Source organism: Lissotriton vulgaris, chromosome 12 (genome assembly GCF_964263255.1).
Source record: "Lissotriton vulgaris chromosome 12, aLisVul1.2, whole genome shotgun sequence".
Taxonomy (NCBI): domain Eukaryota; kingdom Metazoa; phylum Chordata; class Amphibia; order Caudata; family Salamandridae; genus Lissotriton; species Lissotriton vulgaris.
In genome coordinates this window covers 621,808,743-621,836,587 of record NC_141700.1, presented here as the reverse complement: position 1 = coordinate 621,836,587, position 27,845 = coordinate 621,808,743, and the positions used below count along the sequence as shown (strand labels likewise).

At 50.3% G+C, this 27,845-nt stretch overlaps 2 protein-coding genes across 2 annotated transcripts in view; one reads left to right on the top strand and one right to left on the bottom strand.

Moving 5' to 3' along the window:
- The window catches only part of NFAT5 (nuclear factor of activated T cells 5), a 956,760-nt gene that overhangs the window by 209,642 nt on the left and 719,273 nt on the right, over positions 1-27,845 (top strand). The gene's annotated exons all lie outside the window — the stretch shown is intronic.
- Positions 12,283-17,249, bottom strand: LOC147677859 (uncharacterized). The gene is made up of 2 exons (XM_086945730.1): positions 16,317-17,249; positions 12,283-12,717 (listed from the first exon to the last, which is right to left on the bottom strand). Exons 1-2 carry the CDS (start codon positions 17,247-17,249, stop codon positions 12,283-12,285), a joined length of 1,368 nt encoding a protein of 455 aa, XP_086801856.1.

The following is a 27,845-nucleotide window of genomic DNA, read 5'->3' as shown; positions in this document are numbered from 1 at the left end:
TGGGTGCGTCGTGGTGTGGCTTGGTGGCATTCTGGGGGTCGGCCGGTGTTGAGTGCGGTGAGGGTGGGGGCGGAGTAAGTCAGGCGGGAAGGTCGGGGTCTACGTGGGCCAGGGGTCCTGGCGCTGGTCGTGATCCGGTCGCGGACGGGCGCAGACGGGCTTACCTTTGGCGCGCCTTCGGCGCACAATCGGCGCGCCCGCTGCGCGTGACCGCTGCGCGTGACCGCTGCGCGTTCGCTGTCTCTTCCTTTGCTTTCGGTTTTAGCTGAGGAGACGTCCTGCCTCCCACTGCAGCTGAAGCATTTCAGTGCTACCTATTAACCCCCTCCTGGGATGGTGAACAGTTAGCACTTTGCAAACAAAAGCATGGACGTGTCGTACCCAATGATTTCCCTCCCCCCTCCAACCCTCTGTCACGGGTGTTCTCTAATGAAAGAAATTCCCATTTGAAATGGGTGAAGACTTGCGACGTGGAGGACAACAAAGGTAAGATTTTAGTGTTGAGTGCGCGCCCCCCCTGGGATGATGTCGGGGGGCGCGCCCCACAGTTCGAAGAACTCTGCCCTAGAGGATCACAGTGATAGGTAGAGACATTTATCCTGACCTGGATCAAAACTCCGGACGAAGGCTGCTTTCCGGGTAGGTAGATGCCTGCTTTAGTAACAAAACCAGTGGGGAGGTCTTACAGGTGGTTGGAAGGCAAGTAGAATAGGACCGATAAGAGGGAATTCTTGGCCACCCGAGGTAGGCCAGCTGGCCAGACTGAAAGAGATGTCCAGGACTGGTGGCTGACTCCAACCGTTCCCAGATGTCTGCCATATTAGCTCAGCCAGAGAGGAGGTTTGTGGGGACCCTTCTTTGTATCGGGTTCCCCACTAGTACCTGTTTCTTGAGGAGAGTTCTCGCAGAGACGACACGAGCTATCGCCCCCCACACCCACCCTACCCCACCCTACTCTGGATAAGGAACAAACAAGGATAAGGATGGGAGTGAGGATGGTAGCCAATATTTAAGGATCAGAATGGTGTTGAATAGGTAGTAGTGGACTTCCCTCTGTTTGGATGAACTTTGGGCACCAGCTGGACAGGAAGACAAGGGAACACCGGTTACAGATAAAACGCTAATCCTGCAACCATTCACCAACATACACTCATGTGGAACACAGCTTACCTCCTATTACTCCATAAAAGCTCTGCTACCATCAAGGAAAAGAAACAGAAAGATATAAGCGCTCCAGCGCTATGTATAGTCATTAGCAAGTAGGGCTTATGCGCTGTGTAACAAACGCCCAGATGCGCTCCTGCGCTATGCAAAAGAAAACAACAATTAAGCGCTCCTGCGCTATGCCCAAGAAATAATACCAGGTGCTCCTGCGATATACCCAAGAACGAGTCACAAGCGCTCCTGCGCTATGCTCGAGAACTGCACTGTGCACTCCTGCGCTGAATACCCTGAGCGTAGAACGCTAGTTCCTTACCAAGTACGGAGTACAGGTGGAGATGGTTCCTGTAACAGCGCCGTGTTCCTGAATGATAGGGATTTCTGCGGCTGCACCTGAAACCGGAGACGGGAGAAAGCACTCCTGCGCTTTCGGAAAACGAGTCTTTGCCCACGAGGTGTTGGGAACCAGGAAGCAGGCTACTGAAGGTATACGAAGCGCCGTGACCGGGGAAGTCGCATCTGATAAGCGATCTTCCCCGGAAGCGCTGATGACGGAACTGCACTTCCAGCCATAGGCTGCAACGCTAATGTGCCGTGGCTGGAAGTGAGTAAGCTGTATCCCACTCGAGCGACGGCACACACAACTAGCAACAGGTAAGCGGGAGGGGGGAACCCAGGAACCGTGACAGCACCCCCGCCCAAAATACAGAACCCCGACCCGCATAACAGACCTATACAGGGGAGGCCGGGTGAGGACTGAGGGGATGACTGAGATGGAAAGCGTGCACCAAACGGGAAGCGTGGCGAACATGGGACAGGGGCTCCCAAGACCTCTCCTCGGGACCATAACCCTTCCAGTCAACCAGGTAAAAGAGCCTACCCCGAGTACGACGAGACCCAAGTATGGCCCTGACCTCGTACTCAACGTGATCGTCCACAGGGATCGGGGCAGGACGGGAAGACACATCACACCCAGGGTGAACAGGACGCAGGAGTGAGACATGGAAAACGGGGTGTACTCTCATCGGAGGAGGAAGTACGAGCTTCATGGACACACGGTTGATCACCCTCTCGATAACATAGGGACCCACGAAGCGGGGCAATAGCTTCTTTGGACCGTGCACGTTTAGATTCCGGATGGAGAGCCACACCTTGTCCCCTTCCTTGTAGGCCGGTTCTGGTTTCCGTTTGCCATCCGCGAGCAGTTTGTAGTACTCTTTTGCCTTGGCTAACTCAAACCGAGCCTGTTGCCAGAGCGTACATAGTCTCGCGTGGTAATCTTGGACTGTGGGTAACTGGCTGAGTCGGGGTTCTTCCCATGACATTCATTGTTCTGGGTGCTTACCCTGGAGACAATAGAAAGGAGACATGCCGATGGCAGAGTGCTTGCTGTTGTTATAGGCGTACTCCACCATCCACAATAAGTCTGCCCATTCTTCTTCCAGTGATAGAAGCAAGCATCGTAGATATTGCTCCATGGTGTGGTTTGTCCTCTCTGCTTGGCCGTCTGTCTGCGGGTGATATGCTGATGACAACCGGACATCCAAGTCCATGGCAGCACACACCTTGTTCCAAAAATGGGACACAAACTTAGTACCCCGGTCCGTTATCACCACCGATGGTATGCGATGTAATCTCACCACGTGCTGTAGAAAAACAGCTGCTAGTTCAACAGCCGAGGCCAGTTTCTTCAGTGGGACGAAATGTGCCATCTTCGTGAGGTGATCCACTATCGTGGGGATAGTGGTATGACCCGATGTCGTGGCTGGTAACTCTACGATGAAATCCATGGAGATGGTGTGCCATGGATAAGGAGGGACGGTATCGGATGTAACAGCCCAACCGATGGTCCGGTTATGTTCTTGCCCTGTGCACATGTCGAACATCGCGCTATGTGTTCCTTGGTGTCCTCCTCCAATGTAGGCCACCAGAAGTATCTCCTTACAAGATCCACCGTTTTGTGATAACCTGGGTGATTAGACAGTCTATGATCATGACACATATGCAGGGCCTGCTGTTGCCGGGCTGCCAGAGGAAGGTAGTATGGGTCTCCCTTATATAGAAATCCATCCCGTGCCGTTACACCTCTGTGGTTAGCTGTCTCTATGGATGGATCAATCTGTGTGATATCATCATGGAGAAGGGAGAGGAACTCAGAAGTAAGCACAGCACCCTGGAAGCATTGTTCAGGAATAATAGGCAAGGGTTCAGTAGCACACACTGTATCTGCGGTGTCCTCCAGGCGAGACAGTGCATCTGCTTTGGCGTTGGTAGGTGATACGGAAGTCATATTCATTAAAGAATAAGGTCCAACGCAACTGTCGAGACGTGAGGGCACGGGCTGAGCAAAGAAACTGAAGATTCCGGTTGTCTGTGTATATCGTCACAGGATGTCTGGTGTCTTTTAGGTAATGGCGCCACTCTTCGAATGCTGTCTTTATAGCCAACAGTTCCCGTCAGAGATGGTGTAGTTGCGCTCGGCAGGCAGAAGCTTCCTGGAATAGAAGGCCACTGGTTGCAGAAGACCCTTCTTAGTGTCTCTTTGCGACAACACCCCTCCCAGAGCGTCTTGTGAGGAATTTGCTTCTATAGTGAACGGAAGCTCTGAGTCAGGATGCCTCAGGACAGGGACGGTAGTGAACTTCTGTTTCAGTTCCTGAAAAGCGTGTTCTGCCTTTTCATCCCAACAGAAAGGCACCCCTTTGCGTAGCAAGCGAGTATTGGGGGTGACTAACCTGGAGAAGCCCGTGATAAAGCGGCGGTAATAATTTGCAAAGCCCAAAAACCTCTGTTTGTGCTTCACCGAGGTGGGAGACGGCCAGCGCAGGATGGCTTCAACCTTCTTGTTGTTCATCTGGATACCAGCAGGAGTGATGACATGACCCAGGAACTCAACGGATTCGGTATGAAAGACACTTTTCTCCAGTTTAACGTACAGTCCGTTCCGTTCCATTCCAGTTGTTGAAGGACAGTGCGTACATGTTGGATATGATCAGCCATGGTCTTGGAATAGATTAAAATGTCGTTGATATATAATATACAGAATATATCGATGTAGTCCCGTAAAACTTAGTCGATGAAGAATTTGAACGCCGCGGGGCGTTGCAGAGTACGAAAGGCATGATTTGATATTCGTAGAGACCATATTTGGTTCGGAAAGCAGTTTTCCATTCATCACCCTTTCGGACTCTGACAAGATGGTATGCTCCCCGAAGATCCAGTTTGGTCAAGATGGAGGCATCTTTCACCTGGTCCAGTAGGTTGGAGATCAGCAGAAGGGGGTACCTGTTTTTGATGGTGATGTCGTTAATGGCCCTAAAGTCAATGCAAGTCCTGAGATCCCCTTCCTTTTTAGACACAAAAAAAAGAGGAGAGGTCACAGGGGACCGAGAATGGCGTATGAACCCATTCTGTAGGTACTCATCTAGGTAGGCGCGGCGGTGCTTGTTTTCATTCTCAGTGAGTGAGTATATCCGGCTGCAAGGAAGCGTGGAACCAGGGATCAGGTCTATCCTGCAGTCGAACGGACGGTGTGGAGGAAGGGTATTGGCCCATTTCTTGTCGAAGACCGCTGCCAGGTCAAGGTAGACTGAAGGAATGCCGTCTTGTGTGGTCACGCAGGTTCCTGTCAAGGCTAAGGTGTGAGCCTGCACGGTGCCTATACTTGAGGGGTCAGCAGACTTATAACAGGTGGCACTGCAGTATGAGGAGTCCAGAACCAGAATACCTGATGCCCAGTTTATTCGTGGTTTATGGTGTACCAGCCATAGCAAGCCCAAAATGACTCGAAACTGGGGGGCATCGATAACATCAAAGGTAATGGTTTCAACGTGGCTGTTCGTTAATGACATGCACAGGTCCTCGGTTTGGTGTCGAATAAGGCCTGAGGTAAGATCAGTACCGTCTACTGCCTTCACAGTTTCGGGTTTGGTGTTGTTCACTATGGCTATGCCCAACCTCTCCATATACTGGGAATCAATAAAGTTGCCAGTAGCGCCTGAGTCAAGAAGGGCGGTTACCTGCCATGCCTGCCCTGTTGTGGCACGAAGTACCACCTCCACACCGAGGTGATGGTTGCTACTGAAAAAGGCAGGAGTCGTGGTTTTGCTAAAAGAAGAACCCAGTAGCTGGACCCCACTACCTACTGGGTTTCCTCGTTTTCCGGCTTGTTCAGCTTGCCAACAAGTAAAGCAAACGGCTTCCTTCCGCTAGCTTGGGTGGGTCGCACTGGGCATTCTCGGATGAAAAGTCCGCTCTTGCTGCAATAGAGACATTGGTTCTGTCTCCTTCTTTTCTCATGTACTTCATTGGTGAGAGGTCCTCTTATACCGCCTATCTGCATAGGTTCGGTTGCATCACCAGGAGGGGGAGGCTCCTCTTTGTTTTTTTCTTTTATCGACAAGAAACGGTTGTCGCCTCCTTTGCTTCTCTCGTTCCGTCGCTCTTGTACTATGTAGTTTACTTTGACCACCAAATCGATAAAAGGCCCTATCTCATCCGGTGGATCCGACATCTGGGAAATCAGGTCCTTCAGGTCATCGCGCAATCCCCTGTAGAACACCGATATCTGTTTGGTCTCGGGCCAACGAGCTTCGATGCCAAGCCTGCTGAAGGTTGTTATGTAATGCAGCAGGTCGGTGTTGCCTTGTAAGCGGGAGGGGGAACCCAGGAACTGTGACACTTTGTTTACAAGACTCATGTGCCTCAATCTATCACTGCAGTGTAGTCACCCTTAAATACTTTCCATTAAGTTTCTTTGTCCTAGACCTGTCACTGTTGTATATAGTCCACTTTTGTTATCCATTGCGTGTATTTTCCATGGGTGTGGTCCTGTTTGTTCTGTATGTTCTCTCTACTGCAGAGAGGGGCCTTGCTGTCAAATACTTGTGCCCGCATACAACACGAGCGAGTAAGTCACTCGTCATATGCCGGTAGGATTAGAGGCAGACGCTGGACTGACCATTATTTTGCATACCAAGAACGCAGTTTGGTCAGATATAACCTCAACCCTACCCCTTTGTTGAGGTCCCCTAATCAGTGCTTACTGTGCACAAGAACACCTCAAGTTCAGATGAAGTGCACTCGCCCCATAAATATTAAACCTACATAGTTCCCTCCGTGGTGGCTCACGGCCCCCGTTTACCCCTCATTTGCGCTGCGATCCCGGCTGCTGCTCTGGCTCCACAGCTGCTGAGACAGAGCCTCCGCTCGTGCCCAGCCCCTATCAGCTGGAGCTAGAGGTAGCGCGCACGGACAGGCGGACAAGTCTGGATAATGGACATAGAAAACAGGTTCAACGCAGAAGAAACCGAGGAAAGTAAACTGAAGACAGACTTCAGTCATCCGACTACAAGGCGCATTAAAATAGCAACTAGACTACGCGTGGGGCGCTATAGCAAGCATGACAAACACCCTGATTTAAGTGGGAAACTACTCTACTTTTTAACATGAATAGTCAGTAAAAGCATACCAGTTTAACTTTCTCACACGGAAAACTACCAGTACAAGCTATTGGGAAAATTAATTTCTACAGAGTAATTTTTTTTAAAGTGCCTCATGATTGTCAAAGCCTGGCAGGTATTCTCCAGGTACCAAAGAAATTGCATTCTGTACGTGCCCATCCCCACACCATCGAGCATTTGCTCCCGCACTAGTAACAGAACTACGAATACACTGTGCCAAGTCCAGTCTGCATAGGTGCTGAATGTACATATACATGACACCACTCGGGAGATTAACGATTTTAATAAGTAAAACAATGCTTTCTACAGTTGGCTCTCCCATATAACTAGATGGAGGACACGAACCCGGAGACCACGACGCTGGTGGGCAAGCCCTGTGTTTACTTACATATACATGACCACTCGGGAGACTAACTATTTTAATAAGTCAAACAATGTTTTTTACAGTTGGCTCTCCTTTAGAACTAGACGGCGGACACGAACCCTGAGACCACGGCGCTGGTGGGCAGGCCCGTGTTTACTTTTGCATCGCGCTTTCACTTTAAGTGAAAGTGCGATGCGAAACTAAACATGCGGCTGCCTTTACCAAAGCTGAGTGAGAAGTGGGGATGTGAAACTAAACATGCGGCTGCCTTTACCAAAGCGGAGTGAGAAGTGCGAAGAAAAAAGTGCGTGGGGACGAGTAAGTAAATAAAGTAAGTAAAATATTTATTTGTATATGATTAATTAAAATCTTTACAAAATTGAAAAGTGTCCATAGTAATTTTTGCTTTAACGTAACAAACAAACAAAAAACTTTAAATAAGGTGCATAAAATTACAGTGATGTTAACAGTTATATGGTTAGCATCATAGGATTAAAAGTTCATATGGCATGGTTAAGTCTCTTTCTTATTAGGTCAAAGAACTTCACAACTTGACAGTTCAATTTAGTGTTGCTAGTAGAAAAGCACAATATGGCTGCCTGTCTGCAGGTCCGGACGGCATAAAGGTTAAAAAAAGGACGTAAGAGATTGAACCTCAGGTCCTTTATGCTAGGGCAGATGCAAATCACATGAATGATGTCTTCCTTGCCGGTTTTGCACACGCGACACTGTTGTGAAGGGTTATTTCTCTCCCAAGGTGGAAGATGTGGAAGTATGGGAATTACACCAAGTCGTAATTTTAGGAATTTTTCTTTAACATTTATTTTCATGCCGATACTGAAGTACGCTTGTGGCCGCAGTTTTTCATAGGCTCCCACTGTTAGCCATCCATGTGCTCGGTTTGCTAGGTCTTTCTTGTCTTCTATCGCTGAGATGATGCTAGCTGATTTTTTAGCTACTTTTTTAAAGGACAAGAGATCCATTGATGTTTCCCAGGTTTCAGTCAGGCCTAGAACTTTGAGCGATTCATATAAGTAGGCTCTCGGCGCGAGGTTGCGGTGCCGAAGTAGTTCTTCCCATAGGTTTGCACATAGAGATCCAGCATCTGCATTGCGAATTTTATGGCAGTTTGTTGCATACACGCTCCGCCTCTCTAGAGTTTGTTTCAGGATACCGAATTCTAGTCGAATCTGAGCCGGGGAAACGTACTTGGGAAGATTGAAAATAGCCCTGTATGAATTGGCAATGAGAGTGTCCAGTAACGCCGCGTCCTTACCATGGTGTGATTCACTCCCATATGTGAGAGTCGGTTTTAATTTGGCACTCAATAGATCGAGAAGAGGTTTCAGTGTCAGATCGGGTAATTTACCCTTCAATGTTTTTAGAGCCATATAAGTCATTATAGCCTTCCCTCGCAAAGATTTAAACTGCGCCCTCGAAGTGTTATTTGAGTCCAGGATTACTCCCAGGTACTTATATGTGACCTGGTCAAGCTTTTCGCCATTCAAGTACCAGCAAGGGTTCTTTTTTTTCTTATAGTTCACAGTCATCACCTTTGATTTATTGAAGTTTATTTGTAGGGCATTTTTTTCTGAAAAGGCATTGGTTATGTTCAAAAGATGTTGGAGGCCCATTGGAGTCCGACTTATCAGCAACAGGTCATCCGCATATAACAGGTTTGAGAGGATGATTTTCCCTAGTTTTGGTGTGTGATTGGAGCATTTGTCTAGTTGCCCAGGTAAGTCGGCTAAAAAAAGATTGAATAGGATTGGTGCGAATAGACATCCCTGTTTCAGTCCTTTTGTTGTCGTTATGGGTTTTGAAAGATGTGTTCCAGCCCCAAGTTTAATTTTAATCCAGGTGTTTGTGTGGAGCAGTATTAGGACATCTAATAGGTGTTTAGGTATTCCCAGTTTGTCCAATTTCATCCAAAGTTTGTTTCGGTCCACGTGGTCAAATGCAGCTGTATAATCAATAAATGAAAAGAATAGAGATGACTTAGTTTCTTTTGCTGCTTCCATCAGCAGTGATAGTGCCATTAGATTGGTTGTGGTCCCTTGGCCTTTACAGAAACCCGTTAGGTTAATTGGCATGATGGAATTCTCAGTTGCCCATGATGTTAACTCCTCCAGGATAAGGCCAGCAAAGTATTTTGCCTCCACGTCTATGAGAGCAATGAGGCGGTGGTTGTTTGGAAGCCTCTTGCTACCTTGTTTGTGTATCGGGCTAATGATTGAACCGTGCCAGGACTCAGGAAGGGTCTGTGTGAGTCTGATACTGTTAAACACTGGTGCTAAGGCTGCGCTCCAAAATTCGGCATCTGATTTGTAGAGCATAGGTGGTAGGCCGTTCGGCCCAGGAGCTCCGGTTGGTCGCCCCCTTGATGTTTGTCGTTGGATGTCTGATGGGCGAATTGGCTTGGGCCCTGACTCAGGTGCTTTTGTTACGTTTTTATCCAATTTAGCTTTATCAGTTTTTAGTGTATTCATGGCAATGTGTTCCCCCATTTCACGGGAGTTTGTGGGGGTGTAGTGGTTGAGGTTTACTTTTTTGTTATGTTTTGTAGATGTTAAAGAAGGTTTATTTGTAGTAACTTTGTCTATGGCCCCATCGTTGTTGTCGTGGGGAGGAATGAACCTGAGAGTAACACGCCGCCGGTAAAAGATCAAATCCCGGTGGGCGTGGCCAAAAGGAGACCAGGCGGCAACAAGGAGGGACTAAGAAGCCTTCTTTGCAATGAAAAACCTATGTTTTGCATGCACCATGACGAGAACCAATAAGAAAGATGGGCGGGGCTTCACTCCGCCTCCAAGAGCCTAGGAATCTGCTTTCGACAGCCGAGACCAAAAAAAAAAAAGGGGGATGAGACCGCTCACCTAGGCATTTTGCCATGCTCACACTCCAGAACAGGTGCTTCAGTCTTTCTGCCACCTGGGGCTGGATTGATAGTGTGTACTCAAAATTTACCCCTGGGTGGCAGAAGGGCCACTGGGCACAATATTTGTTTCAAAATGGCACCATAACAAACAGAAGGCTAGGTTGACCTACTCTAGCATTGCGCTATTACTTCTGCTCCAGAATGGGCAATATAGCCTTTTTGCCCCAATGGGAACTACAGCATCCTTCTCTTACAGCATGAGGGGCAATTATTTTCTTTATACTTATGAGTAACAGAGTGGAGCTAAGTCTCACTTTCACCCTACTTCTATGCTGAATGACTGCATGGTTCAGGTCAGCTGCCACATGGGTAAATCTACCAAAACAGGCATTTCTGAAAGCTCCAAAGTGGTATACCTTGCTTGCATTCCGCAACATTTTGTTACAAACAGTGTTGTGCAAATCTCACTCTTGCTCTAGAATCTCACCTTTTCCTTGTATTTTTGTGATGTAAACTTACAGAAACCACAGAGATCCACAAAATTCTAACCACTAAGCATTTCCCCTCTTGTCTCAGTAAAAATGCTGCTCCACTTGTGTGGCTGGGTCTAGTGCCCCCAACAGGCACATATCAAACCAGGGTCAATGAATGTCTCCCCAAGGAAGTCCTATTGACCCTAGCCCAAGAACCGCAGCTGCACCTATTGCAAAATCAGGTACTTTTCTGACAGTTAATGTTGATGTCTTCACATTTTGTTCTGGCTCTTTCCTGTTGCGTACACTAGGCCTACCCTCACAGGTGAGGTACCATTTTTATCGGGAGACTGGGGGTAATGCTGGGTAGTATGAAATGTGTGGCTCCCCACAGATTCCAGAACTTTTCTCACATAAATGTGATGGGGTTTGCAAGGGCTTCTGGGTAAGAGAACCTGGTGAGATCCACGCAAGTCTTCCTACCTTGGATTCCCCCAAGTGCCTAGTTTTCAAAAATGTGCATGTATGCTAGGTTTCTCTAGGTGCCGACTGAACTAGGGCTCAAAATCCACATCTTCCTGCATTGCAAAAAAGGTCAGTTTTCAGTGGAAAAACGGATATGTCCATTTCAATTTTTGGGACCTTCCTGTTGCGGGCACTAGTCCTACCCACACAAGAGGGGTACCATATTTATCCGGAGACCTGTGGGAACAAAAATAGTAGAACACTTGTTATTACCAATTGCATTTCTCTGCATCTGTGACTTTCAAATATAAGCCAGTGTGTAAGAAAGAAGACATTTTGAAAAATGACTTCATAATCGCATGTTAGTATGGGTGCCCACAAATACAGAGATGTGCAAATACCCACTGCTCCCTAACTCCGTATCTGGTGTACATTTCAGAAATACTTTGGTTGCCTTAAAAACCTAATTTTTCACTTTAGATATTTTACCATATGAATTACTCAGTACCCGGTGTACAATGAAAACCAGTTGTAATGGGCAGCTCAGTTGTGCGCTCTGGGGTACCTCACGTACTTGGACACCCTGCAAACCCTATATATTCCCGCAACCAGAAGGGTCTACCAAACATAGTGGTATATTGCTTTTGTAACTCATACATTGTGACAAGAAGTTAAAAATGAAAACGTCACAAATGTATGTTTTTTCCTACTTTTTTTTTTTTAAAACCTTTATTGAATTATCAAAGCATTACAAGCGCAGGCCTACAACGACAGGGGCCGGCCGCAAACTCAGGATATAGATTCAGGTGGCATGCAAATGTATACGACTGCGTAATATTAACGAGACAAGCATAGCTTATGATTGCATGTGCCATTAAGCAAAGGATATCAAAGGTTTCATTTTTTTGGTTATGAAGAAGCAGTAGTGGCTGCACTATCGATGGTGTCACACCATAGAATAGAATGAAGAAGAGATGGGGGGGACGCACCCCGCAATGTAATCAGAACAAGGTGATGAACATTACAGCCTTAAACATACTACACCCGCTAAGGCAAACAAGGTGCCAAAATCAGTATAATAGTGTAGCAGGCGGGGGAAGGATAGGCAATACGCTGATTCGAGTTGTTCTCGGTTTTATTTTAGTATACAGAGTATCTGAGCTTTTCTTTCTAATGCTTCGTGAAAGTCTTGGAGACCGGCTCCGTGCTGCTTTCCTGATGCCTGAATCTGAGGAGGTTGGTCTACGTCCTCGGTCGGTTGTCCGCCGAGGGATGTCTCCGTCGACTTCCGTGGTGCTCGTCAGTTACCGGAAAGAGAAAGGCAAGAAAACGGTGTATCAGTACCCGTTCTATATCGCTGTCACAGGGAAGGGAGTGAAGGACCAAACACACGTGAGGCACTCTGTGCTTAAACTGCCGAGGTGAAGGGGTTTGTGCTCGGGGTAGGGAAAACACACCAAGGAGTTGGGGGTCCCGGGTTTAGTCCGACGATACTAGTTTACGAGTGACCCAACCCCTTAACTTATCACGCACCTGGTTAAGCCATACACCTCCCCCGGGTGTATGGCTGGGCGGCTCGTGGTGTCGGTGGCCTCCTGGCGTCCCTTCTTTAACGTCCCCGGCTCCGTCTCTCGGTTGACTCTCCTCGGACCCGGTCTTCCTTCGAACCGCACTGCTTTCGTCTTCTTTCTCCTCGCTCCGTTCGTCCTCCGCATACAAGTCTCCCCTTAGCTCCGCTCCGCTTCCGTCCTCCTCCGCGTCTCCTTCTTCGCTCTGGGTGAACAAGCACACCCTTGATTCGTCCATTCCAGCATATGAGGTTTCCGTGTCCTGACGAGACTCCTCCCATTCCGAAACCCATTCTGAATTAAAGGGCCAGTGTGTGGATTGCGTGTCTACCTCCGTTTCAACGTTCTGTGGAGAGGAAGAGGTAGTGTTTAACATTTGTCTATTCTCATATCCATTACAGTCATTGCTTCGTGTCGACCCCGCTGTGTTACACACCTCCCCCTCCGGACACTCACGATCGGGGAGTGGATGACAGGATAAGAAGTCTGCCCCAACATTTTCACAGCCTTTTCGGTGATGTATGGAAAAGGAGTATGGTTGCAGTGAGAGGAACCACCGCAAAACTCTCGCATTATTAGCTTTATTGCGTGCCATCCAGAGTAAGGGAGCGTGATCTGTAAACAGTTCAAACCGCCGGCCTTCCAGGTAATATGCCAGTTTTTCAATGGCCCATTTAATTGCCAGGCACTCCTTCTCGACAGTTGCATATTTCAATTCGCGAGGAAACAATTTCCGGCTGACATATAAAATTGGGTGATCGAGGCCATCCTGACCGGTCTGGGAGAGCACTGCCCCAATCCCATAGTCCGAAGCATCAGTGTGCAATGAGAACGGACGAGTGAAATCAGGGGAAACCAAAACTGGTGTAGAGGTAATCACAGACTTCAGAACTCGAAATGCCTCCTGCATCGGTACGGTGGGATGCACTGGTGAAGATGCTCGCCCAGCGTTTTTCAGCGCGTCAGTGAGAGGGGCGGCAATGTCCGCAAACTGTGGGATGAAGCGTCTGTAGTAGCCCACCAGTCCCAAAAAGGAACGCAATTCCCGTCTTGAGGATGGGAATGGAGTGTCAGCAATGGCCCTAACTTTCTCGATTTGAGGTTCTATCAAGCCATGTCCCAAGACATATCCAAGGTATTTAACTTTGTGAAAAGCTAGTTTGCATTTCTTAGCGTTGACAGTGAGGCCAGCCTTTCTAAGCGCTTTTAACACCACAGACAGGTGTCGTAGATGAGACTGCCAATCAGGACTGTAAATGACAATGTCATCCAGGTAAGCCGATGTAAAATCCGACAATCCTGCGAGAACGGTGTTCATGAGGCGCTGAAAAGTGGCAGGCGCCCCATGAAGGCCAAAAGGAAGGACCGTGAACTCAAAATGACCTTCCTCTGTCGAGAACGCTGTTTTTTTGATGTCTTCGGGTCGCAGAGGCACCTGCCAATACCCTTTTGTTAAGTCGAGGGTAGAAATGTATTTGGCCTGTCCTAGTCGCTCAATTAACTCGTCCACCCTAGGGATGGGATATGCGTCGAAGAGTGAAATGTCATTAAGGGCCCGAAAGTCCATGCAAAACCTTCGGCTGCCATCGGGTTTCGGGACCATTACAATGGGGCTAGACCAATCGCTTTTCGATGGCCGAATCACCCCCAATCGCAGCATTTCGTCCACTTCAGCTTTAATCGCCGCTCTTCTGGCTTCGGGGACTCTGTAAGGTTTAATCCTAACCTTTTTGTTGGGTGGGGTATCAATGCAATGTTCCGCTAGGGAGGTCCTCCCTGGTTTGTTGGAAAAAACATCCCCATAAAGTTCCAAAGTCTCCCTCAATTCTCCCTGTTGGTGGGCCTTCAGTTCCTCATTATGAACAAGCATGTCAATAGTTGATCCCTCAAACCCTGGTGTAGTAGCCACATGAATGTCCGCAGGAGGAGGGCCTAACCACTTTTTCAGCAAATTTATGTGATAAGATTGCTGCTTCCGTGGCGTTACCTGCAATTGATAACTAGTACTGCCAATGACCCCGACCACTTTAAAAGGACCCATCCACTCTGCTTTGAATTTGTGGGATGAGGACGGGAGCAGTACCAAAGCCCAGTCCCCTATTTTAAGATGCCTCCATTTTTTCCCTTTGTTGTAACTAGTCTGCTGTCTATGCTGACTAAGCTCAAGATGGTCCAACGCCAACTCCCTTAATTTAGCCAGTTTAGCTTTTAGGTCCCTGGCGTACTCAAGAGTAGTTTTTGCCTCCTCTGCCTGTTCATTAATCCAGGCATCCGGGGTCATTTCCAGTAATGAACGAGGTTGTCGGCCATAAAGCATTTCAAAGGCTGACACGCCCAGACTACTCTGTCTCTGAGCCCTAATGGCGTATAGTGCCAAAGGTAACATCCGATCCCAATCTTCCCCACTAACCTCCATCATTTTACGAAGGGTGGATTTAATGGTCCGGTTGTAGCGTTCCACCAGTCCGTCCGTCTGCGGATGGTAAACTGAGGTACGGATCTGGTGGACGTTCAACGTGGCACAAATTTCCTTCATTAACTTCGACACAAATGGCGTGCCCTGGTCGGTCAAAATCTCCTTCGGAAACCCAACCCGACTAAACAGCTCAATCATTTTGTCCCCGACCTGTCTGGAATTGGCCACGGACAACGGAAAAGCCTCGGGAAACCGTGTGGCATAGTCAACCACAACTAAAATGTGTCGGAATCCCTTTTTAGTTTTAGGCAGGGGACCGATAAGGTCCATGCCGACCCTCTCAAAAGGTTTGCCAATGACAGGTAAAGGTTGCAAAGGAACTGCCTGTGGTCTAACCATATTCTTCATTTGGCAAATTTCACAGGACTTGCAGTAAGATTCGGTATCTTTATAAATACCGGGCCAAAAAAATTGCCTGAGGATGTTTTGGGTTGTTTTCTCGGCGCCGGAGTGCCCAGCGATGAGATGGCTGTGAGCGAAGAAAAGGACCTGCTCTCTGAAGGAGACAGGCACCAATAGTTGGGCAGGCTGACCCTCGCCACTTATTCGATACAACAGGTCATGATCGATAATAAACCCTGGAAAAATTTTCGAGTTTTCATCTCTCTGATGTGCTTGTTCCCATGCGTTGAACAGCGTGGGATCACTGATTTGCGCAAATTTAAAGCTTCTATCCATAACCCAAGGATCCTGTGTCAGGAGCGAATTCACTGTCTGTGAATGTAACCCTGACGAGCCAAAACCCTTAGCGCCTCTTTCCGTGTCGTCCAGCTGGCGGAGTACTTCCAGCCTGGTTTCAGCTATGCGCTCACAAATTAATTGTGCCACTCTATCTCCTTTTCTCACTTGGAAGGGTTCTGTACCAAAATTAAACAGTAGGATTACGACGTTACCTCTATAATCCTCGTCAATAACACCAGCCCCCACGTCAATAAAATGCTTTGCTGCTAGCCCTGATCGTGGAGCAATTCTCCCATAGCACCCGGGAGGGACTGCAACTTGTAGGTCCGTTTTGACAAGGGACTTCCCTTTGGCAGGAACCACATAATCATATGCACTGTAGAGGTCATAACCAGCTGCTTTTGCCGAACCTTTAGTGGGGGACGTCGCGTTATTAGACAACTTCATAACTTGGAGGCTAGGTCTAAGCGGACGTTCTATTAGGGTATTACCCTCCTCCCCTGTGTGGCACACTGTTTTTAGTTTATCCTTAAACATGTCCCAATTATTATATCTTCGGGGAGGTTGGACATTACTCCTACTCTTACAGTTTGAGGGGGCACCCCAATCTGTTCAATTACAATGTCAGCAATGGGGTAGGGCCGGATATCCCCATGAACACATTTAATGTTTACTATCCCCTGGGGAACATATTGCCCTGTCCTGACGTAGGGAGTTTGTACTACCGACTGTCGGCAGCCTGAATCTAACAACGCTGATAACAAATGACCATTGACGTTCACACTTACTCTAAAAGAGCCTCCCATCTCTGCTGAAAATAGTACCGCCCTGGGGAGGTACCCGACCTCCATTGGTTCCTCTTCATTCCTTTTCTTGGGGCACATCCGGGCAATGTGTCCCCATTGACCACAGTCGAAGCATTGCGGCCCTGGGTTGGTCATGTTCTCAGTCCTCCACGTACGTGGACGGGTGGTATCTTTTCCTCGTGCAACCGGCTTCCCCAGTCGTACTACTCCCTTCCTTTCCATCTCAAACGGAAAATTTTTAGGTTGAGCCCGGGTAAATGATGAGGCCATCTCCACTGCTTGGGTGGTTGTTAAATTGTTATGTTGGCGAAGCCACTTTTGAGTAGCGTAGGGAAGAGCCTCGAGAAATTGTTCTAAGTATATTCGGTCAAGTATTTCTTCTTTCGTGCTGGTAGTGGGGGTTAGCCATTTGTCCGCCGCCATTTTTAATCTCACGAATAGAGTTTTGGGATTTTCCCCTACCGCACCTCTCTCTTTTCTGAATTTTAGTCGATATGCCTCGGGGTCTAATCCCAAATGATCTAGAATTATTTTCTTGATTTCAACATAGGTGGTGTCTCCTCTTGGATTTGCTACTTGGTAAGCAGCCTGGGCCTCTCCTCCTAAGAGAGGTGCCAAAAAGAATGGCCATTTTGCCACTGGCCAGCCACAGGCCCTCGCTGCCCTCTCGAAATTTAATAAGAAAGCGTCGGGGTCTTCTCCCTGTCTATATTTTTGCAGAGACACGGCCGGTGCGCCATGGGTTAGGGTCCTCTCCGTTGTCCCACCCCTCTGTACTGGGTCTGCCCAGGGTTGTTTCTCTTCAATGGCTTTCTTTAGTATCTCTCTGTCGGCTTGTGCAGATACTAGGTGTTGTTCTAACACCCACTCAATTCGTCCTTGACCCTTAACTAACTGATCTACAACTGTCTCCATCTTGACTCCGCAGATGGTGCCTATGCCCGCATTCTCCACCACTGTAGCAGGCGGGGGAAGGATAGGCAATACGCTGATTCGAGTTGTTCTCGGTTTTATTTTAGTATACAGAGTATCTGAGCTTTTCTTTCTAATGCTTCGTGAAAGTCTTGGAGACCGGCTCCGTGCTGCTTTCCTGATGCCTGAATCTGAGGAGGTTGGTCTACGTCCTCGGTCGGTTGTCCGCCGAGGGATGTCTCCGTCGACTTCCGTGGTGCTCGTCAGTTACCGGAAAGAGAAAGGCAAGAAAACGGTGTATCAGTACCCGTTCTATATCGCTGTCACAGGGAAGGGAGTGAAGGACCAAACACACGTGAGGCACTCTGTGCTTAAACTGCCGAGGTGAAGGGGTTTGTGCTCGGGGTAGGGAAAACACACCAAGGAGTTGGGGGTCCCGGGTTTAGTCCGACGATACTAGTTTACGAGTGACCCAACCCCTTAACTTATCACGCACCTGGTTAAGCCATACACCTCCCCCGGGTGTATGGCTGGGCGGCTCGTGGTGTCGGTGGCCTCCTGGCGTCCCTTCTTTAACGTCCCCGGCTCCGTCTCTCGGTTGTCTCTCCTCGGACCCGGTCTTCCTTCGAACCGCACTGCTTTCGTCTTCTTTCTCCTCGCTCCGTTCGTCCTCCGCATACAAGTCTCCCCTTAGCTCCGCTCCGCTTCCGTCCTCCTCCGCGTCTCCTTCTTCGCTCTGGGTGAACAAGCACACCCTTGATTCGTCCATTCCAGCATATGAGGTTTCCGTGTCCTGACGAGACTCCTCCCATTCCGAAACCCATTCTGAATTAAAGGGCCAGTGTGTGGATTGCGTGTCTACCTCCGTTTCAACGTTCTGTGGAGAGGAAGAGGTAGTGTTTAACATTTGTCTATTCTCATATCCATTACAGTCATTGCTTCGTGTCGACCCCGCTGTGTTACAAATAGCGAGCGATTCAGCTAGAGCATCAACCCGAAAAACCCACCCTCCAGAGAAGTAAGGCATAGGCAAGTATAGACGCCAGATAGAGAAAGAAGTGAGATAGAGAGAGACAGCCAACCTACTTAAGAGGAAGGAAAGCCCCACCTGTGAGAGAGAAAAGAGAAAGAGACCATAGAACAAAACAAACTAAAATAATAAACCCCCCCAACACCCACCACCCTGCACCCCTGTAATGGCTTCGGCCAACCCCACTAACTAACTAGTGTTTAGCTCTGACACCTCCCCACAGTAACTCTGAAGCCTTGAACTGCTCACCCTTCTACCCTTAGAATCCAGTGTGGAAAGGATTATCATTGACCCAATTTTCCGAGCTCTAGTATTGTGTTCACCGGTAGACTAATGCCCCCAACCACCAGTATTGGGGCCCAGTAGCCCCCATCTGCCCTGCCAATTTCCCCTTCCGGTCCCCCACCCCTTTCCGGGGTCTGGTACACACTAAGAATAAGGGTGAACTAATTCAGAATACGATGTGTTTTGCGGGAAAAAAGCTTCATGAAAAATTATTTTAAGAATATCTGCCTCTGTCGTGCTCCATATGAACTATCAGTGGTTTAGGCTGTATTGTACTGATTTATGCAGACACTGCCTTCACGTATTTTTTGCTGATAGGGCTTGACTTTTGTTAACAGAAACTGCTTTTCCATTTGTGCCATGACAGTTTACAAACAATTAGGAGAAAATGTGCATTAAGTACTTGTAGTCCATTAAAACACCTTCTGTGATTTTTGTAACGATATGTTTAATATACTCCTTTTTGGGTCTTTCACCCAGCCCTTTTCATCCATTAGCCTGTTATTTAGCTGTTCATATGTTTGATCCGCTCACTACAGCATACAGCACGGGGCTTCTCTTTGCTATAAGTAAATGCATTATCCTCTTTTACAAGGAGCCCATTCACACACAAAGTGGTTCCCTTAATACTGTTTTGGTAATGAGTGTTTTTTTTAGACCCAAAACATTTGCATCTAGCCAGTGTTTTTATTTATCAATAACTGCGAGAACCTAGCAGATCCCCCGACAATACTATTGTACAAAAAAGATCAAAATACAAAACAAGGGGCGTGGCTACGATGGCAGCCTGAACGGACGTGCTTTGTGAGGCTCCCCGGCCCAATGCCCCATAGCACGGTGTACACTGCAGAAATCCCCCCAGAACCCAGCTTAAACTTGCATCGCTGGGTGGCACCCCACCGCAACACCCCCCTGGCCGAAATCCGGACCGGCGGAGGACACCGTCGCCCCATTGCGCCCGCTGCTGCTGAGACCGAGGTGACCGGCGCAATGGCGGCGCGGAGCTGAAGCTGCCCGGCGGGACCGGAGGAGAGAGAGCGGTCTGCGGTCCTACGGCGCTACCCCACCAGAGCCGGTGAGAGACACTCTGATCCCGGCGGCGGCTGCGCGACCAGCGCCTGGCGCCCTCTGCACTCGGGGACCGCGCGAGGATCCGGCGGGTCCCCGCAACTCTAGCCCCCGGTCCGGGCCTACACCGTGACCGGACGGGACCCTTCCCTGGTGAGTCCGGTCCAACCAAAGCTGCCGCGCCTCACCTGCCGACCACACACAGCCGGCACCTAGCTCCGACCCCCCCCCGCCTGGAGCTCCGAGTCGAGGGAGAGCCTCGCCCCGGGGCTGGAACACCACCCGCCGCTACTGCCCCCCCTGCGGGGACAGCGCCATACCAGAGGCCCCGGCGCAGGGCCTGTCTTTGCTGCGACCTCGCTCTGAAACACCTGGGCCCTCCTGCGCCGCGGCCCCGGCCTGCTACCTCTGGCCCCCTGTGGACTGGGAGCCACGTGGGACCACTACAGGGATTCAATCACACGGGACCCTGCTTTGCCACTACGGTCCCCCAACTCCAGCTTGAGGACACTCCTGCGTTGCTCTGCCAGACCACGCTGCACACGTTCAGGAAGCAAACACCTCTGAGGCTTCTAGAGAGACAGACGGCATCCCTGGCACCGGAGCACGGCGGACGGCCGGCCTGCTGCCCTACTCCCCGGCTTGGGGCCTGCTCACGCCTGAGGGACCGGCGCTCCTAGCGCTCACAGCAGCTCTTGCTCGTCGACCGCCCTCACCAGCAGGGTTCCCCTGACTCCGAGGGGTCATCGGTGCCCCACCTTCAGGGAACTGACCTCACCTGATTTGATCCCCACACTACCGGCGGGAGCCTGACCTTACTGCCCGTGGTTGAATGCTCGTTTCTCCCGGCGCGCCCACCCTGGGTACCCTGTGGGTCTTTCCCACGGAACCGCATCCGGCCTCTATCTCTCGACTACAACGCTCTAGGCGACAGACTGCCGGAGCGCTACATCCCGCTCCAGAAGCCATCTGCGCGACCCCGCCGGAGTGACCGCCAGGCCTTGCGGACTCTGCATCTCACACCAAAGGAGCGCTACCTGAGTCCCTCTTGCCCCCCCAGTCCGGTTCTACGAGTTCCTAACTTTGACATCATGGCGCACTCCAACCGCAAAGGGACTCGGAACATCGTGGACCTCTTGAGCAAAAATGCACCGAAAGTGGAGAAGTCACAAACAGCGGCCTCCCCGAAGCCCCAAGCAAGCCCCCGGGGACAGGAAGAGGACAATGCCCCCATCACTAAAGCCTTCCTGGCCTCCCTCTTCAATACCCTGAGGGAGGATTTTCAAACCCTGAAACAAGAACTGACGGGGGAGCAACGGGAACTGCGCCGAGACCTGGACGGCCTGGGCGAGCGAGTAGCCTCGGTGGAGGAGTCGGACCAGTCACGCAGCATGGAGGTGGAGAGGCTACAGCAAGAGATCCTTCGACTCCAGGACCAACAAGTAGACTTGCAATCGCACTCAGAGGACCTTGAGAACCGCTCCCGGCGGAACAACATACGGGTCCGTGGAGTCCCGTTGAAAGCAGTGAAGAATGACCTGGTTGCCTATTTGCAAGCTCTGTTCCGGGAGATTTTGGGCGAACCTCAGGATTTTGAGATACGAATCGACAGGGCGCACAGGGTTGGCCTGGCGCGCCGGGAGTCAGCCCCTCCACCGGATATTCTGGCTTTCCTACCGGATTTTCCCCTCAAGGAACGCATTCTACGGGAGGCCCGCAGGGCACAGCCTATCCGGTTCCGCGACGAACCCGTGGCTCTTTTCCAGGACCTTTCTCCCATCACTCTACAGAAGCGTAAGTCCTTCCGGATAGCAACAAACTTCTTGAGAGACAATGGGGTACCCTACTCCTGGGGCCATCCGTTCCGCCTGATCTTTAAGTGGAATGGCTCACTCCATCAGCTCAGATCGCTCCGCGACACTTGTGCCCTACTGAACATTGAAATGCCAGAGGGGTCCGAATCCAGAGACGCATCCCCACGTAGATCACAGGATGACTCGTCACAGCGGCCGAGGGACAGCTGGCAAACAGTGCGACGAAGACGCTCCCCGAGACGCGTCCCGAAACCGGACCCTGCCACGGTCGCTCAAGAACGACAGGCGGCTGTGCAAGAAGTGGCGGACAACACTGCAACAGATCTGTAAGACTAAGTATGCTTGGGGGTTTTCTTTTACGCTGTAATAACCTGGGGCGACAGGTCGGGGGGCCGCTAATTCGGCCGCTACCATGGTACCCCTTCTATTGACTTTCTACGGACCTGTGTCATACACAATTAGGCCCGAGACTCTGACTAGTTCCAGTTTTGGGGTTTGTTCTGGGGAGGAGGGAGGGGCGGAAGGGGGGGGGGGGGTGGGCTCTGTTGATCTTGCGGGGGCACATCTTGTTGGGGTTAGGGAGGTTCTCTCGGGACGGGGGGAGAGAGGGGCTGTGGGGGGGTACGATGTTGCGGGCAGGGCAGGGTGGGGGACGAGGGCGGGGACCAGTATGCCAAGGGACTCCTACAGGTTTCAGATGTTGACTACGGCATGTCGAGCACGACTGCGCTACACGATGCTAAGCTTAGGTCTCTTCGAACTCTCCCAATATGACTGATACACTCAAGGTACTATCTCTCAATGTAAAGGGACTCAACAATCCAATTAAACGTAGAGCTGTTATCTCATACCTCGAACACTCGGAGGCTGATGTCTGCTTATTGCAGGAAACCCACCTCCTGATTAAAGATCTGCACAGAATGCGCTCCCGGGCTTTTCCTCAACAGTACTTTTCCTCTCTCCCGTCTAAGAAAGCTGGGGTGGCCATCCTAGTATCCCGACGTTTCAGAGGCCGGGTGGGAACCAAGGTAGGGGAGATTAAGGGACGCCTCCTGGCCTACTCCTTCCACATAGGGAATAGTGCGCTGACAATAGGCACCATCTATGCTCCCAACACGGGTCAGGAACTATTCCTGAAAACTGCACTCTCCGAGGCACTACAGTCACCTCCCTCTCAGCTACTCATTGGGGGGGACCTCAATCTGGTCATGGACACAAATAAAGACAGGTCTGGGCACCGCTATGGAGATACCGGCGCACTCTCGGAGGCGGGTAGGTCCTGGCTGCTGGAGAGGGGCGTTCTTGATCTCTGGAGGGCGGCACACCCCAACACAGAGCGCTTCACCTTCTACTCCCATGTACACCATACATACGCGCGTCTAGATCACTTCTTAGGCTCTTCGGAGCTGCACCCTCATATCACCGACGTTTCCATTGTCCCGGCAGCCCTTTCAGACCACGACGCGGTGGAGCTGACACTCCGTATACCCAAGGTGCCACGCACTCCTGGCTATTGGCGACTCAATGAACCCATATTGCAGAGGCCGGCCGTTGTTCGACAAATCCATAAATGCATCTCGGACTATCTCGCCACCAATGACACCCCAGCTATCTCAGTGTCGACTCTCTGGGGGGCCTTGAAGGCAGTAGTCAGGGGGGAGCTGATCGCCATCGCAGCTGCTGACGCCAAGATCCGCAAAGAAAAGAGAGCTGACCTCTCAGCACAAGTAGCCGAACTTGAAAGAATTCATAGCCGCACCTGCGCCCCGAGGATCTGGCGTCAGCTGAAGGCCGCAAGGGCTCAACTGGCCGGCATCGATACAGACAGAGCGGAATTTGCCGCTCTTCGCCTCCGCCATACGTACTACGTAGGAGGTAACCGCACCGGACGCCTTCTTGCCAGTGCCTTAAAAGCCAAAACTCACCGCTCAAAAATCACCACTCTCCTGGACGACTCCGGTACCACACTCACCGAAGACGCACAAGTGGCTAACGCCTTCCGCTCCTTTTACGCCTCCCTGTATAGCGAGGACAGTGTCTCGCCGACCGACATTGACGCATACTTGCAATCGGCGGACATTACACCGTTATGCCCAGCGACAACGGAAGCCTTAGATGCTCCCATTCGCCCTGATGAGGTCCTGGCCGCCATCTCGCGCCTCCGTCCGCTCAAATCACCAGGCCCTGATGGTTTTTCCTCAGGCTTTTACAAGCTCTTTGGCCACGTACTAGCTCCGGTACTCACGAGATTGTTTAATTCTTTCGAGGGCCCGAGCTCCATTCCGCCGGACATGCTGGCAGCTGACATAGTGGTGTTGCCCAAACCGGGCAAACCCACGACGCACTGCTCTGCGTTCCGTCCAATCTCCTTACTTAACTTAGATTTAAAGCTCTTCACAGGGGTGCTGGCGGCCCGCTTGGGCCCCTGTCTACCGGGTATCCTCGAGCCGGATCAGTCGGGCTTTGTCCCGAACCGCCAATGCAGTGATAACACTAAACGATTGATGCACCTCGTGGATAAATCTCACTTTCAGGTCTCGGACTCGGTGCTTCTAGCCGTCGATGCGGAAAAGGCATTCGACCGTGTCGACTGGACCTACTTACAAAAAGTCCTGCAGCGGTACCAACTGGGCGACCGGTTTCAGGCCTGGATCGCGAGCTGCTACCACCACCCTATGGCCCGGGTCCGGCTGGGCGGCCTAAAGTCGGACCCCTTCGAAATACAACGAGGCACGCGTCAGGGGTGCCCCCTTTCGCCCCTTTTATTCGCCCTGTACGTGGAACCCCTGGCGCAGAAAATTCGAGACAATCCTCGCATTGGTGGTATCTCATTCGGCCATGAACCCCACGTGGTGGGGCTATACGCCGATGACATCATCGCTGCTCTGGACCGACCGTCCAGCTCTATACCTGCTTTCCTGGAGGAATTGGAGAGCTTCGGAGCGGTGTCGGGCTTCAAAATCAACAGGGGGAAATCCTTGATCTTGCCCCTGGGCAAGAACGCCCTTCCTAACACCCCACCACCTGATTTTGGCTGCGACTTACAAACCTCCGCGCAGCTTCCATACCTAGGGATCACTCTTACTGCTTCCACGGACTCAACGGTGACCCTTAATTATAAATCACTTGTCTCCCAAATTCGAGCCGACCTCGCGCGATGGTCAAAACAACCCCTCTCCATGCTGGGCCGCATAGCGGCAATAAAAATGTCAGCCTTGCCCAAGATCTTGTACATTTTCCAGACCCTCCCAGTAATGCCGCCGCCAGGTGCGATTGCTGAATTGCAAAATGCCTTCCACCAGTTCATCTGGGAAAAGAAACGCGCACGTCTGCATAAACAGGTGGCGCACAGACGTATTGATGAGGGAGGCCTCGGGATCCCTGATCTCAGGCAATATTTTCAGGCCTCGCAGCTCCGCTACTTGGTGGAATGGTACAGGCCTGAGTCAGAAAAGAGGTGGCTCTTTCAAGACAGAGCGATGGCTCAGACATCGCTGTGGAAGATCCCATTTCTTGCCCGCCGGCATAGACCGCGATACCTTCTTAAATCTCCGGTTACTCGCACCATCATGAAGACCTGGGACACGGTAGCGGTCAAACGGGGCCTGACAACTTTCCCATCCCCGCTCACTCCGCTCTTTGATAACCCGGAATTTCTGCCGGGCGCCGATCCCCGTGCCTTTCTACAATGGCGGAACACGGACTGCCGCTCGGCCGGCCATCTCTTTGACTTAGAGGGCTTCCTCCCCCTTGCCGAGATCACACACGGCTACGGAGTGAATAAACCTCACATGTTCCAATACTTCCAGCTTCGTCACTGGCTTCTACACCCGGATCGCGCTCCCCTAGTCGCTCGACCGATGACGCAGTTTGAGAAATGGCTGATTACGAAGGACTCGGATAGGCACCTTATATCGGACCTTTACAAAATGTTATCCCCCGCGGCCGGCCCGGTTAAAACAGCGGGGCAGAGGCGCTGGGAATCGGAGCTCGGAAGGACACTTTCGCCCAAGGAATGGGGGTTCGTATACCATAGAGCGGCACACACCACTCGTAATACTAGCGCCAGGGAGTCGGCGGTGAAACTGGCCATCTACTGGCACCTTACCCCGACAAGACTCAATCAGGGCAATCCTCTTCGAAGCGCTCTGTGTTGGAGGGGCTGCGGTGAAAGGGGCACTCTGACCCATCTCCTGTGGGAATGCAACGCTCTGCAAGGGTACTGGAAAGCGGTATTAGACGATATTGACTCCACCTTTGAAACTGAAATCCCGCGCTTTCCTGCATACACTATCCTAGGGCTACCCAACGCACTCACATTTCCCTTAAAGTCACTACGTGGCAAACAGATGGGCATTGCCATGCAGGCAGCGTCACAACACGTTCTGTCACTATGGGGCTCCACCACATTACCCACCCACACTGGCTGGTTACACAAATTGTGGTTCACACTGGGCATGGAGCGCATCCAAGCCACACTCACACATTCGACTGACTCCTTCCAGAAGACCTGGCAACCGCTCCTGTCCCTCTTATCCAGGGAATTTCACGAAATCACATGCCCAAAATATCTTCGCATTCTACGGCTCACGACACCACCGCAGAACCCGCCACAAACTTAGACACCTTGCTACACACTAGCCCGAGAGTGAACTCAGGGAGACTCCGAACTATTGGCATACTGGCCGGGGTGGGGGGAGGGGGGGAGGGGCTGTTGGGTGAAGGGTGGGGGGTTGAGTTTTTCCTTCTGTTTTGTTTGGTTGTAATTCCCACATGGCATCTTCACCTAAATGTCGGCAATGCAATATTGTGTAGGCGTGATTTATATGCTTCTTGGTTGCCTCTCAGAGAAGACGTGCCTGTCTGTCTCGCTCGCTACATAAACCTACTGCATGCTATTCGCCTTACTATGCCTGTTTTTCTTGCTCTTAAACTCAATAAAACAAATTTGAAATTAAAATACAAAACAAGCACTATAACAAAGCCAAAAGGATGACACCTAAAACCAGAACTTTCAGCTTTGCCAATGCTTGTGGTTTTTCCTGACCGCCTTCGTGTGGTAATAGTGTCTCATGATGGGTTCCGACATTCGCAAACCTTTTGAATAGAGTAAATGTGATTCATAGTTAATAAAACTCCTTTGAAGTATTATAATGCCATGGCTTTTCATTGAAAATATGCAACAGTAGCACAACTGTTATGGCAACGATTGTTCCACTAATCTTTAATGAGCAGAAACATTCAGCTTCCTCTTTTATTGTTTTCAGCAAATGTAACATGCACCATCAAGGTCTCAAAATAACTGTCCTCCATTACTCCCCGTGTGACAGAAGACTTCCTGGTTGCTGTTTTGCTGTATCAAACCAGCAATCCAGAAAGACCAGCAAGGTCACTCCTTGCATACATTTTGCATTCATTTTGACAATAAAAATTAAACGGACCTTGCCTCAAAACCATTAATCTGGCAAAAATGTTGCGCAATGCTCTAGGACCGGCCTTGGTTTCAAAAGTGATTCTAACGTTTAGCATTACCAAAAGTTCTTCATCAATCGGGCCTCATTCCCTGTCCTTAAGGTCAGATTTAGACTTCCACTTACATGTGGATACCACACGGCATTATTAAAAAAGTTCATGTAACATCCACTGAAGTTATTTTTAAATATTATTTGTACTTTATTTCAACGATGCACTGTCACGTGCCATCACTCCGAACAATTAAGTTTACTTTGGGACATGTCAGGTTGTCCCATTGTGACCGTGAATCACATACTCCTTTTCCACTGCTCCATTCATGGGGGCAGACTTACAATAACTGGCGCATCCCTTCATATCAGCAAGGATGCGCCAGTTATTTTGCGTCACGGCTCTGCCACCATGGATCCCCCGCATTTACAATGCGGCGCACCATGGGGCAAAAATGGACAGACGCGTGACGCATCTGCTGCCATAAAGGCGACGCATTGCTGGAGTTGCATCGCAAGCGCGACGCAGCTCCAGCAAGGCTCGGGGGTGCCCTATCCTTAAAATGCTGCGTCAATCCTTACGCTTGCATCAAGCATGCGCAGGGTTTTGACGCAGCATGGCCTTAAAAGTGGCTGAGTGAAATCTTGTAGATTTCACTCATCCACTTTTTAGGCGGCGATCCTGTGCCGGAACGCACCCCCATGCGCCGGAACGCCTACATGTGGCACAGAGCTTTACAACGTGACACATCTCCCAGATGCGTCACGTTGTAAATACCCCGCAGCATGGTGCTGGCTTTGCGCACCGCTACATCACAAAAGTGACACAACTGCAGCGTAAAAGAGGCGCAAGGGGCTTGTAAATCTGCCCCATAGTTTCTTTGAAGCAACTTGTTGTATGTTATTTAATCGGACCATGTGTGTTGTCTTTCTCTGTAAA